This window comes from Teleopsis dalmanni, chromosome 2 (assembly GCF_002237135.1).
Source record: "Teleopsis dalmanni isolate 2A chromosome 2, ASM223713v2, whole genome shotgun sequence".
NCBI classification, from domain to species: domain Eukaryota; kingdom Metazoa; phylum Arthropoda; class Insecta; order Diptera; family Diopsidae; genus Teleopsis; species Teleopsis dalmanni.
Genome location: NC_051847.1, coordinates 185,211,008 through 185,225,923, shown reverse-complemented (window position 1 = coordinate 185,225,923; position 14,916 = coordinate 185,211,008). Strand labels below are relative to the sequence as shown.

Here is a 14,916-nt window from a genome sequence, read left to right as displayed (position 1 = left end):
TCACTATTTCTATTATAAATTGTGTTTATAAATAGTTTAATATAATTTACGTGTATATGCCAAATGTATTTGGTAGTGAGTTCTTCGAACATCGAGCCTAAAATGTTTGAGAAATGTATATGCTAATGATAAGTATCTATCAACAAATTATATTATATAAATATTTGTACTTATTTTTGATATGCAAAAATATATGTACTGTTTTTATTGTTTAAACATTGGATAAGTTTTAGATGTATGGTGTATCTTATAGGCTTTTGCTACTAAATTGGCATTGACAGTTTTAATCACAAGTTCCAAATCACATTAACAAATTTTAAAAAAATATTGCTATTAAGAAAATATTATCAAATCATATTTCTCAATTACCACAAAGCGTTCTTAACAGCTTTATATCTAATATATCCTTAATCAGATGGCAACAAATATTGAATTGTTTTTCTTTTTTTGAATAAGTGATATATAGCCACAACCTTCACTTCTATCTCATGGTTATCAAAATGATGCCTCTCTATGGGAGTATCATTTATAGTCATATTTCAAAGAACTGAAGCTAAATGATATCTTTTGACCAGATACAGAATTGATCTATACAGCAAACTATAAGTTCTTTTTATAATAATCAGTTTTTATCAAGAAATGGGTGGGTATTTTTGTTCAATATTTTGCTTAAAAGAATTTATAGTTATTCACATTTAAAATCCAAAAGCGACATTTTGATAATCTAACATTTATACTCCATTAGTTATATCTTGTTTTTCTTATTTTATATGAGAAAAATCATGAAGTCAATATTTTTAACTTGAAGATAGATGAAGGCTTATAAAGACTGTTTATAATTTTTATGTAATTTAAAGTTAATGTATATAATATGAATATACTTTTTTGAAATATTTAAATTACAGATAATATAGTCCTCCGTCGTATATGAAAAATCCATTAAACAAAAAAATATTTTTCTTAAAAAATATTGACTTCATCAGAGAAAACTGTTTATATAGTCCAAAATAGAATAAAATGGCTTCTGAGATAGAATAAAAATTTATAACAAAAATCTTTTTAAAAAATGCTGTTCTCACCTAAACGAGAAATTAACATAATAAAGAATTTGAAATATTTGTATTTATAAAAATTTATAAACTTAAAATATTAAACAAAAATTTTTTTTTATAAATAAGAAAACTTACAAAACAAATATTATTTCATTATATTTAGAACATACAGGATATGCTCTTTCGACAGAGTTTTTTTTTTACAATACAATGTAATTTTACTTCATTAGTGCTAAGTCAAATAGGCATTAGTTTTCTGATACTTTTGAAGATGCCGCAAGAACAAACTTTGAATTTGTTTTATTGAATATATAAGTACTATAAAACATCAAGTTAACTGAATTCTCTATAAATTTATTTTACTGTTCTTTTAAAAGTTGTGTATAATATTACTTAACATTACTTTGCTTTCTTCCGACTTCTTGTGTACCAAAAGAATTATTTGTCATAAATAAAAACAATAGTAACTTTTTTTTTAATTCTTAACTAATTTGTCCAAAAAACAAAAACAAATAATATATATAGTTTATATAGTAAAGAAATGACTCAACAATTAAGAATGTTCGTCTAAAGTAAAAAACACAAATAAAAAACTAAATACGTGCCACAATTGTATCTGAGCGAGAATAAATGCCTTAGCCTTAGTATAGCGATACTTCACACTATATAGCGAAAAATAAATAATAAAATAAAAAAATGTCACAATGAGTAATAACAATAAATTCTAGGAAAAATATTCTGTTCGCAAATAAAATACAAAACAAATCTTAAACGGATGCAACAGATGCCTTAGAAGAGATAATTTATGCAAACCTTCATTGATATTTAAAATTTTTTATTGCAATATAAACAATAAAACATTGTTACCAAAAAAAAAACAAAAAAAAAAATAAATTAGTTTAAAAATTATTTTAAAAATTATTAAATGCACACATTTCAAGTTGACTAACTTAAAAATGCAAACGAAATTATTATTAAACAGGAATTTTTATTACGTGACGTGAATGGATTTGATTCAGAAATAAATAAAAATCGATATCAATAAAAAATTCAAAAATCAGTATCTTCAAGTCATAAAAATAAATAAAGATAAAATTTTATTTTATTTTTTTACTGAATTCAGAGTGCTAAGTGTGATTGTCAAAAGTACGACGCGTATTTGAACAAAGGACTTAAGCAACGAACGTCATGGCATTGCATTACAAAGGAACACATTTCGGAGCCGCAAAAGGCAATGACCACAGGACATTATCAATAGTGTTGCTATTATTTGCCATGCTGTGTATAAGCAAGGTAAGATCGAATATAAATATATTGTATATGTGTATTGTTATGTGTAAAATATGTTAATTTGATTTCATATACATTAAGTTTAGGATAAAAATTCTCAATTTATAAAAAGAACACAAATTTTAAATGCTTTGATGAATAAAATACATACTCTTATAATTCTGAAGCTTAATACTAAAAATAAAAATAATAATAATAATAAATTATTAAGCTAGAAGTATAACTATTTTTCAATATCAAAAAAAAACAAAATATTTTAATATGAGAGATGCTTATATTTGCTATCAAGTTATTCAACAAACCTGGTACCATATTTAATTACGCATATTAATATTATTTCGGTATATATATAAAATTATTATAAGTTAACTAAAAGTCTATAGACTTATTACGTTGGTTCATTTTCATTTCAATGGGGGGCTTCTAGAATTGTACGTAGGTATGTTAATCCCTGCGTCCTTTTGCGGATTCTACTGATCTGTTTTTAAACAACGCTAAACTGTCATTAGCATTTTAAACTTATTTATTTAAAGCTCAATTATTTCTATTATTTATTATTATTTTTTGAGTTCAATAATACCATTTTTGATCCATAGTTGGACTTTAGTACACAGGGGCACCACTCTAACCTAACCTAACCTACCCACTAAACTGACAGATTTTTATTGATGATTTTAAAAGTGTAGAAGTGTTGGATATAATTATCTTATTAAAGTTTAATTACAGTATAAGAGGCTATCCATTCCGTGTTCATGATATGACAGTTCAATTTTAGTGACATATGTCAAACAAAATTGCCAATAGATATATCTTATGCTCAGTTTAAGACTTTACATTGTATAATATGCCTCGTTTAACAACCAGTGAATGTGCTAAAATTGTGAAAAATTGCTATTAGATAGATTTTTTTCAGTAATAAGGATTATTTTTTGCTTGATGGATAAGTCAATAAGAATTGTCGCTTTCAGGACAGCAAAAATATAGTAGTAACTGTCAGAAGACCATTGGATCCACTAAAAGCTGAGGCACCGGGTTCTAAAAATGTGATAAGTCCGTCCTTTTTTTGATAATGACTGCAATGTGATACAAAGCATCAATTCTGATCTGAATTAATTCTGATATAAAGATATCGATGTAAAAGATATGTGGTTTAAACAAGACATTGCCATAAATTATATAACTCGCCAGGTTTTAGCTTGTGTTTAACTTTTCAGTATAATTTTTCAAACCTTCTCCAGAACTTTCTAATGCTTATTCCTTTAATATAAAAAATTCAGCCTGTATATTTTGTTTATATCCCACCTTGATTGAAGTGTTGAATCTATGTTGACTTATTCATGATATCATGTATTGTATATGTACTACATATATATATATATTATATATATAAATTATATAATGTATTATGTATATATAGTTTTGTTACCTATGTTACTCCTAAAATAATTTATTATACCCGGGTCAATAGGCATCTTTTACACCTAATAATAATTATTTTATTATAGAAATTATCTGTAGAGCTGATTTCAATTAATACCTGTAGTAAAATTATCAATTTCTGATGGCTCATTGAAATAATTATGTTATTCAAAACTACATATTTATATAATTTTAATTTATTTGTAAGTTAATATTAAAATTAATTTTAAAGTTAACTAAGAATAAGGAACTGGACTGTTAGGTTACATGATTTTTATTTTCATATTTATTATGGAATTAACTATAAAATGAAATTAACTATTATTTGTTTTGTATTTGTACTATTCACAAATCCTACTTTATCAGTTAATTGAATAAAATTCTATGCATTTGAAAGGAAATCTAATTATTTCGTATTTTTCTGTAAATCAACGATGCTAGTTGATAGCACTAATATCTCTGTTAAAGCATTTTCCTGTAATCTGAAGAAATTTTAATTTAAAAAATTTTTAGGTTGCTGTTAATCTATTATATTTAATATTAATTAATTTAAAAACCTAAAACATTAATATTCAAAGAAACAAACTTAATGAAAAACTAAGCTTTAAAAACCATTAAATCACAACCATACGAAAGTAATTTATTTTTACAAAAATTTATGCATAATTAAAAAAAATAAGTGCACCGATGTATACCAAGTACTTGTATCATAAAAATGGTCCATAATCTGCGCGGCTTCAGCATTTCATATTTGAAGTCTACGACCGAAAAATTGCTGTAACGCATCTTCTTCATTTCTCGTTTTCAATTTTATGAGTTCCACTGACCGATATTTTCACGTTTAAATCGTATTTAAGCTTTTGCTTATAACAATTAAAAAATTTGTTATTTTCTCAAAACCCAAAAAATAAAAAAATAAACAAAATAATTTGGTTTACTTTTCATTAATGTTGGTATATTTACAAATTTTCTTTGTATTTTCTGTTGACCTCAAATTTATAGTTTTTTCTTCCCATTTTCTAATAATTTTTTCTATTCGTTTATTTTCCAATTTGTTTATAGATAATCTGATTTGTTACGACAATGAGTGAGAGTTTTTTCCTTCCTAGTTTTCGGGAAAAGTGCTTTCATGCAAACGCTGTACAAAATTGATGCAAGTCAATTCGTATCAGTTAAGCCATAAATAAATTGATTTAGAAAATCTTATTAATTTGAAAGATCTTTGAGTATCTTTATGTTTAGAGAAACTCTTTAGACCTACAATGGTTGTTTTGCCTCTTTAACGTACTTATGTACTTAAATATGTGCAGTACTTTAATAGTGCAACCAACAGTGAAAAATGCTTACTAATAGTAAATGCATACAATAATTGTGAAAATAAATTAATTTAATTTTTAATTATTTGAGACAATATTTGAATTGGAAAAATTTTAATTAATATTTAGTGCAATAAATTTTTAATTTCCTTAATTTACTAACTTGTCATCACAAGATATGGTTATATTATACCAGCTTCGATATATATCATGTATGTATAGTGTATGAAATCCCTATAATAAATATATAATAAATATATAATATATATATATAATATATATATATATATATATAATATATATATATATATATATATGTATAATACCACAATAGTTTTTAGTTTTATCCAGTGCTAAGTATTTTTCAGCAATTGCCAATTTTGCCCGTTCTGGGTCCGTTCTGATCTCCCCGACATACCAATTTGGTAACAGATTTTTAGTAGAGGCAGATATTTTGAGCAATATTTCCAACCTCTAATAGAAATACATTGTGACCGAAAAGTTTTCGGGAAATTTTAAATAAAACGCAAAATTCTTAACCTTCATCAATATTTATTTATCTCCTTCAAAATATGCTCCATTAGAAGCGATACACAAATGCCAACGTTTCTTCCAATCATCAAAACATTTTTTATAGGCGCTTTCCGGTATGGCTTTGAGTTCCCTCTGCGAATTCTGTTTTACGTCTTCTATGGATTCAAAACGCGTTCCTCTGAGTGGTAATTTGAGGTTGGGAAACAGGAAAAAGTCACACGGTGCAAGATCAGGTGAATACGGTGGCTGTTCGATGGTATTTATTGAATGTTTGGCCTTAAAATCGTTGATAATGTTGAACAAATTGAGGTGAATCGGAACAAGCCGGGCGTTGACACGTCGCATACACAAATTGTCCACCAAAATCAAACGAGCCATCTCACGACCGATGCCTAGCTCTCGTGCTATCTCTCTAACACTCACATGAGGATTTTTGAACACGATTTCCTTTGCCTTTTCAATGTTTTCGTCGGTGGTAGAGGTCGAAGGTCGTCCAGAACGCGGCATGTCTTCGACGGTCGTACGACAGTCCTGAAAGGCTTTGTACCACTCATAAACTTGAGTTTTCGATAAAACTGATTCCCCATAAGCCTTTTGTAGCATTCGCAACGATTCTGCACACGAAATTTCGTTCGAAAAACAAAATTTGATGCAAACTCTTTGTTCAATATTTTTTTCCATTGTTTTTTTCGCAACGCACTACTGAGGTGAACTGGTTTCAACAGCTGCCGTAAACGAACTGTCTGACAGATCGCGCTCATTTTTGGCATAGTAATTAAGGACAGTGCTGCCAAACTACATAAACTTAAAATATCGAAAAATATACAGCGCGCGAATTTTAAATGAGAATTTCCGAAAACCTTTCGGTCACAATGTACATGTTTTAAGATTAATTTTTTTATATAATAAATAATTTTATATGTTTAATAATATATAATGAATCTGCCAGGTTGAACGGGATGTTTGTATTTAAATTATACAATTCCATCAATATTAAATGATATTAAATTAATTAATAAATATTAATGTATTAACGAATAATAATATAAAATAATATTAAATTGAATAATAATAATATATTAAATAACACTAAATAATAAAATTTAATATTTATTATTTAATAAGTATTAATAGTAATAAAATTAATATCGATAATATAAATATCAATAAATTTAATATAAATAATAAAATTTAATATTTATTATTTAATTCAATTAATGAATTTTAATCAATAAAATGAATTCTTAATTGTCAACGTTTTTACTCCTTTATAAAAATTTATATAAAATAAATAAATATTAAAAATTTTTTATAAAATATAATTAAATCAAAAAATTTAATATACAATATACATAATATATTTATTTACTTATAATATATAAGTAATTCTTAATTTACAAAATTATTCGAAATAGATTAATGAAACAGATTCAAGCTTAAAGATCACTAATAATACATATATTATATTATATAGTAAATATTTATGTAAATGAAAAAACTAAATGAAAAATAATACAATAATAATAATTTATTAGTAAATTCACTTCATCGTACGTGCTTTATAGGAGATGTTCAAATATTACATAATCGGATACAAGTCATATGTATTTAAGCTATATTAAACAGATTATGGACACATCTACGTAAAGTAAATATCATATTATATATACTTATTTTCTTTAAAAAATTGTAAAAGTGCTTTTTGTTATCGATTTAATTATATATTTAAGCACTAATAAAAATTGTTAGGTGGTGTCCAAACTTTCAGTGTGACAGTATCGAAATAATTCCCTGTCATCATCAGTTACATTTGCATTATGAGGAATAGCCATAAGATATATAGACCTAAATTAGGTGCATATCCTGTACAACTTTTAATAACTATGCCTGTTTTGGTCAAGAATTAACGTACCATGATTTTTCAGCTCTTTAAGTTTAATTTAAATTTGTTAAAACTGGCCCCAAATCGGTGCTGAGCTCCTATATATAATTCTGTATAGACTTTCTGACCTGGGACGAATTCGCTATGACAATTTCTCTTTAAATTCAAGAAAATGTTTAACAGTGTTTTGATTTTCCTCTTTTGAAATCGGTTACTTCTGTATTTCAGTGTATGGATATATCAGTATTAAATGAAGTAAAAATATATTTTAATATGATGGCTAATATAATATTGCATCTGAGCCCTTCTGTAAGAAATTTATTTTTTTTTGAGAATTTCAGATTTTCAACTTTTCAATAAATAAGAAAGAAAAAAAAATTTTTTAATATTAATTTTTTTTTGTAAAATAGTGAATCGTTTTTTGACGAAAAGTAACTATTTAAAAATCAGAAGGGTTTGAATAGAAATGAAAAGACAACAACAAAAATTTTAGTTAATTTATTGAAGTTTGGCTGACCATACAACGCTGTTTCAAGTAATGCCAAGTACATATCATCAGTGGTTTGAGAAAATAATCCATATATAATTTGTTTAGACTGCAAGTGACAGGCTTAGAACTCGTACCTATCAAATTAGAAGTAATGACTAATCATGTTTTGCCACAAGTGGCCAAGGCTATATAAAAAGGGATAATAAATCTCAGGATTTAAGTATATTTTTATTTACATATATCATGAAGTAATTATTTTGTGAATATTTTTTCTTAAATAATTTTCTATCTATCACGAAGAATTTTCCTATAATCGATGCTTAGTAACTACTCTTTTCAACAAAAATTTAGAAATATTTTTATTAATATTATTTAATACTATATATTAATTAGTTTGCATAATAATATAAAAGTATATAGTAATATTATATAATTAAATTATTGTGTAAAATTAATAAATAATAAGCTATAACAAATTTAATCAAAGATAATTTTTAATGGATTATAAATTGATATTTCACTGAACATATACGATACATTTAATAATAATTGTTATAAAATATTAAAAATATGCAACTATAATATATGAAATTAATATAAAACTAATATAATTACAGTCAATTACAATATATTATGAACATTTTTTTGTTTGAATTAATTTTTATAAATGGAAAAAAACCCAATTATTATCAAAACATATCGCTCTGCTGTTTTTCCTACTACATTTTATCGATATTTAACTTAACTATATCGAATTGCTATTAAAGCATAGCAATCAGTATTATATTTGTAATTTTTTAACATCACTTCCCGGAAAATATATTACTAATAGCACTTAAACAACACAAAGTTAGTTATGGTTACTTAAATTCATTACAAGATTTGTTCTTCAAATTAATAAAAGATTGCATTGAAGACAAATAATTAGAATTTTGATTTATAAAACAAATATTAAAATTAAATAGTTATCAATAAATAATCTATCTCAACTTTGTTGAATAAAAGGAAATGAATTTCAAAACAAACCATACAGATTAAATCACAGCCAGAGTTTAATTACACGCAGTTAGGCTAATTTAATAACTTTTAATGTTGGAAGTGAATCTGCTTCTTTAATTTAATCTATTGCTAAATCAAATGCTAAGGTTTAAGTATGCATTGAAAACTGTTTTGTAAGAAGTTCAAAAAATCTCATAAAAATTTACTCCTAAACTTGCATAGATAGACATGATTGAAATGATGCAACATGTTAAATACCACAGTTTCAAGTTGTATAATCAATTACTAGAATCTCATACCTATTTGCATATATAAAAGACTATACATTTAATTAAAAAAAATTATTTTTAATTCGTTGGAAACTTTACTCAACAAGCAATATGTAAAACCAAGCACGTCACGTCACAACTGCAATTTTTCATACACAATATTTAAGAAATTGTGTAAGCCAAGCTTGAACATATGAAAGAAAAATTAATAATAATTACACCAAAAGGTCGTTGTGTATATACTTTTATGTTATTTTTATTTTTTTTATTATTATTATTTTATTATTTTTTTCTTTTTTTGCACACCTAATGAGCCGCATCCCACAGATACAAGTTATTTCGAAGAAAATTACTCAGCTATTAATGATTTGAGTGGCCTGCGTGCGCAAATATTTCATGTGTAAAATTATTGTTTATGCTGAATTTTTTTAGGAACGCGAATGCAACCAACACTTTCGATTTCTTAACAGTTTATTTTTCTATTAACTATTATTCAAAATACAATATATTATATGAGCCAAGCCTCAAAACCAAATATTTCTAGTAGATATTTTTTGTTTTAAGGTTATTCTATCTTCTTTCCAAAAATTCAATTAATTTGTGCTAATCTGGTTGAAAATGTATCTTTGTATCTTGTTGTTTGTATCTTTTAACGAGTTTGCATTTTAAAATAAACTTCATCTGACGTAATACGCAAAAAACATGTGTTGGAGGTTTCGGATGTTGTTAGCAAGTTTTGTTCAGCTGACAGATAAAAACCGGTAGTGGGTTTATGGTAATATATTTTTTTATTAATGAAACGTTGATATATTTTAAGATTTTCTTATAAATTTTAATTTTTTTAAACCTGATTGAATAAACCTGGTTTGAAATATAAAAATCAAAAGTAAAGTAGTACAAAATTTATTTAAGTTAAAAATTTTACAATTTTATAGAATTTAAAACTATTGTGATATTTATTAACTATTGTTAAACATTTAGATTAAACAGATTTGATAAGAAATGAATGAATAAATTCCAGACCCATTTTTAAGTTTTTATCTTTATCATTCTTTGTTTATAATAAGTATATACTTTGCCTTAAAATTAATACTTGACAGTTATCAACCTATTTATCTAACTATTTCTCATGTTATGTTTATCCTTGAACTGTTGAGCAGTTAAACTCTTGGGGTCATGTCTTTCATATGATCAGATGATCTACGTTTGTCATATATGTTCTTGATTTCAATGCTTAGATTTCTTTAACATAGATTAAAAGCAACTATAAATTTGGTGACTGACAATCATTTCATCGTCTACGTAACATGACTCTTAGTCACTAAAAAAAAATTCTTCCCAACTTTTTTCCTTCCAGAGCTCCTCGGTGCTGCAAGATTTATATATAAACTCCACACATTAATTTTGCATACGAAATTAATACATGGAGTTAAGTTTTATTTTTAATTTCTAAAATATTTTTAGTTGGAGGTAAATTAAACTTTTAAAATTTAGGCACTAAATTAATAGAAAGCAAAAATTGAGGTTAAAAGTTCAAAAAGTTAAAAATCCTTAACATTTTTTAAGTTTCCACACAATTTAACTACGAACAGAATATTTATTGAGCTAAAAATATAAATAAATAATGTATTTTTGAAAAAGTTTAAGTGAAATAAAATAGAATGCCTTCGAAAAGGTATTAATAGAAGCTTTCTCAAAATATTTGCTTAAAAAAGCAAAATCGACGATTATTGGGTCGTAAGTATCTATAAAACAAGGAATGCTAACTATGTACTTACCTCCTTAGCAACTTACTAGTGACTCGTTCTCTATTTAATTGGTTATTAGCAATTGCAGTTAAATAAAAATAGCAAATTGCTTTGTAGCAATGAAGCGAAAGAAATTAACATATTAATATTTTTTTTATTAAAAACATTAAATTGTGATTGAAAAACTATTATTCGAAAAACATATTAAAAAAGGAAAAGTAAAATAAAGTGTAGTAAAAAATGAAATTGATGAACAACGTAACGAACATTTATAAATTAAGAGAAATCGAATATAACAACCAAGCGTCGCTTAACGCTACACCAGCAGAGACTACACCAATAGGTATGTGTTCGTTTAACATCTCATTTGTAGTCGTTCATCGTCCTGTTCTAATGTTTCATTAGATCGATTCATTGTTAACCGATTTTTGTTTATTACTTATAAGATGCACGCACCAATACGAAAATTATTTATTTTTGATAACGTTTTTCCGCCACTTTATGGAGGGGTCCATAACCTATATATTAACCTATGTATTCTTATTTTATAATTCTTTTCATATCTTCAATATAAATCCCCGGGGGCTTCTACAATAACAACTACAAATTAGTCGAGCCATGCTTATTGAAAATGCAATAGCATATGTATATATTTAATTTTAATATAGATATATTTATTATTATTATTATTGAGTAAGGGATCGTGCACTGCGACCTGAAAGATCTATTGTGCCCCTTTGTCGGGTTAGAGTATTTCTCCAAGTCCGATTTCTTTAATGAAAGACAGTATGGATCCTATCTTCCCCAGTCTTGAGTCCTTATGATCCATGAAATACCCTCCTAGGTGTTTCTTTCGCTTATGCATCAGTGCCGGGCACTCCCCAAGCACATGGTATGCCGTTTCTCTCTCTTCCCTGCAGTTTCTGCAGTCTGAGTTGGATTGAATTCCTAACTTCGATAGGTGATTATTCAATCTGCAGTGACCGGTCAGTAATCCCGTAATAATTCTTATGTTAGTTTTTGATTGTACTATGCAATCTTTAAAGCGTTTTAGGTTGTAAGTCCCTAAAAGCATTTTAGATTGTGAGAGTCTTGGTAGCATTTCCCAATAGAGTTCTCTCTCTTTTTTCTCTGCGTCATTCATAATAATGGATAGAGCTCATGGATAGATATATTTGCTACATTCCGATATATGTATATATATGTATAAGCACATAAATGCAATATAATATATTTTATATTTAAATGAATATAAAATTCGATTAGCTGCAATTACGTATATATGTTATTAATAATTTTTTTCTTATGAAAAAATAAATATTTTTGCTACATTTGCTACATTCCAATATATGTATATATATGTCTAAATATTTATATATAAGCATATAAATGCAATATATTATATGTTATATTTAAATGAATATAAAATTCGATTAGCTGCAACTATGTATATATTACTAACTTTTTCCTTATGAAAAAATAAATATTTTATATTTTGCAAAAATTTTTATAGTCTATTAAATCTATTGTATAAATATATAATATCCAAATTAAGCCGTACAAATAATAATACTTTTTATTAATATATATTTATATTACATGGTATAAAGAAAGTTCCATAAGCTTTTGTGGTAAAACTATAAATCATATTATTTTATTATTAACTACCACATATATTTGTTGAAACATTAGTGTAATATTAATATTTAATTTAAATAATATTAATATTAGTATTACACTATTAATAATAATAAAATAATATGATTTGTAGCTTTACATCAAAAGCGTATTGTACTTTCTTTATACTATGTAATATATACAGTGGCTCACAGCTTATTTCGTGCAAGCAATATTTTTGTAGATTTAGTCGTGAAAATCCAAAATTTTGTTCAAAATAAAAAATTTTAAATATGCAACTTTAAAGAATGTTTAGTTCTTATTATAAAACAAAAAAAAAATTTAGCAAAAATATCAATATTCAAGAAGTTAAGTGAACAAAAACAAACATACACCAAATTCTGACCTCACAGCTTATTTCGTGCAATACATTTTTTTTTAGAAAATTAATCATTTTTGGCATAAAAAAGTGAATTTTAGTATTTAGTGGAATAGTCCTTTTGTTTAATTACTGCCTCCAACCCTGAACGCATTGAAATAACTAATTTTTGAGTATATTCCACTGATATTTTTTGACATTCCAATTTTAAAGCAGCTTTCATACTTTCCTTGCTATAAATGTTATGTTTTCTTATGTTAGGTTCCAGAATATGCCATAAATTTGCTATGACACTAAAGTCAGGTGATTGGGGAGGTGTTTGGATGATGTGTGACCAATTCCCAACAAGCCAAGTCTGCACAAGACCCGACTTGTGCTTCAGATCGTTATCCTGGTAAAAACAGAAATTGTTAATTATGCCTAAATATTCGGCACTTTTATGCAAATTTTGCTTTAATATATTAAGATACACTTCCTTATCCATTGTTGATTCTATAAATTGTAGATTACCTACTCCTGCCGCTGATTTACACCCCAATACTATCACATGCTTGCCACCGTGTTTAACTGTGCCATATAAATTTTCTTTTTGGAGCTTAGTATGTGATATATTTGGCGTATTTTTAATAGTATTTCACATATGATATACCATCTGAAGCGTAGAGATCAAATTTACTCTAATTGACAAAAAATACTGCGTTTCAGAAAGAACTATTCTTGTACAGGTGGTGTTTGGTAAACTGCATGCGAAACCGTCGGCAGGCATATGATAGTATTGGGGTGTAAATCAGCGGCAGGAGTAGGTAATCTACAATTTATAGAATCAACAATGGATAAGGAAGTGTATCTTAATATATTAAAGCAAAATTTGCATAAAAATGCCGAATATTTAGGCATAATTAACAATTTCTGTTTTTACCAGGATAACGATCTGAAGCACAAGTCGGGTCTTGTGCAGACTTGGTTTGTTGGGAATTGGTCACACATCATCCAAACACCTCCCCAATCACCTGACTTTAGTGTCATAGCAAATTTATGGCATATTCTGGAACCTAACATAAGAAAACATAACATTTATAGCAAGGAAAGTATGAAAGCTGCTTTAAAATTGGAATGTCAAAAAATATCAGTGGAATATACTCAAAAATTAGTTATTTCAATGCGTTCAAGGTTGGAGGCAGTAATTAAACAAAAGGACTATCCCACTAAATACTAAAATTCACTTTTTTATGCCAAAAATTATTAATTTTCTACAAAAAAATGTATTGCACGAAATAAGCTGTGAGGTCAGAATTTGGTGTACGTTTGTTTTTGTTCACTTAACTTCTTGAATATTGATATTTTTGCTAAATTTTTTTTTGTTTTATAATAAAAACTAAACAATCTTTAAAGTTGCATATTTAAAATTTTTTATTTGGAACAAAATTTTGGATTTTCACGACTAAATATACAAAAATATTGCTTGCACGAAATAAGCTGTGAGCCACTGTATTTATGAATAATATTATTATTTGCAGAATTGGTTTGTTATATTATATATTTATATAATGAAATTTAATTAACTGTAAAAATTTTTAACAAAATTAAAAAATATTTATATTATCATAAGGAAATAGTTATTCATGTAACATAGTTGTAGCTTAAATGAAGGTTTATATAAATATAAAATAAAAACTCTGGAGCATCTATTGTGTAATTGCCCGGCTCTCTCGAGAACTCGACAAAAATATTTCGGGGCTGTCAGTTTTACAGGACTGGAGCACATACCTGAGCTTTCTGTTGGAATCCTAATAAATTTTTCTAATGAAACGCGCATCCTAAGTGATGCATACAATCTCTAAAATAAGACTCTGATCTGGTATCGCAATGGACCTTAATGGTCCACGCGTGGCCTTTTTGGTCTGCCAGCATAATCTAATCT

At 26.3% G+C, this 14,916-nt stretch overlaps 1 protein-coding gene across 1 annotated transcript in view; it reads left to right on the top strand.

Annotated features, from left to right (window-relative positions):
- Positions 1 to 2,151: 2,151 nt before the first annotated feature.
- Positions 2,152 to 14,916, top strand: part of LOC119673929 — a gene marked incomplete at its 3' end in the record, with an annotated part of 53,352 nt that continues 40,587 nt past the window's right edge. The window contains 1 exon segment of the mRNA XM_038085046.1: positions 2,152 to 2,345. Coding sequence (XP_037940974.1) covers positions 2,241 to 2,345 — 105 coding nt within the window. The 5' untranslated portion in view covers positions 2,152 to 2,240.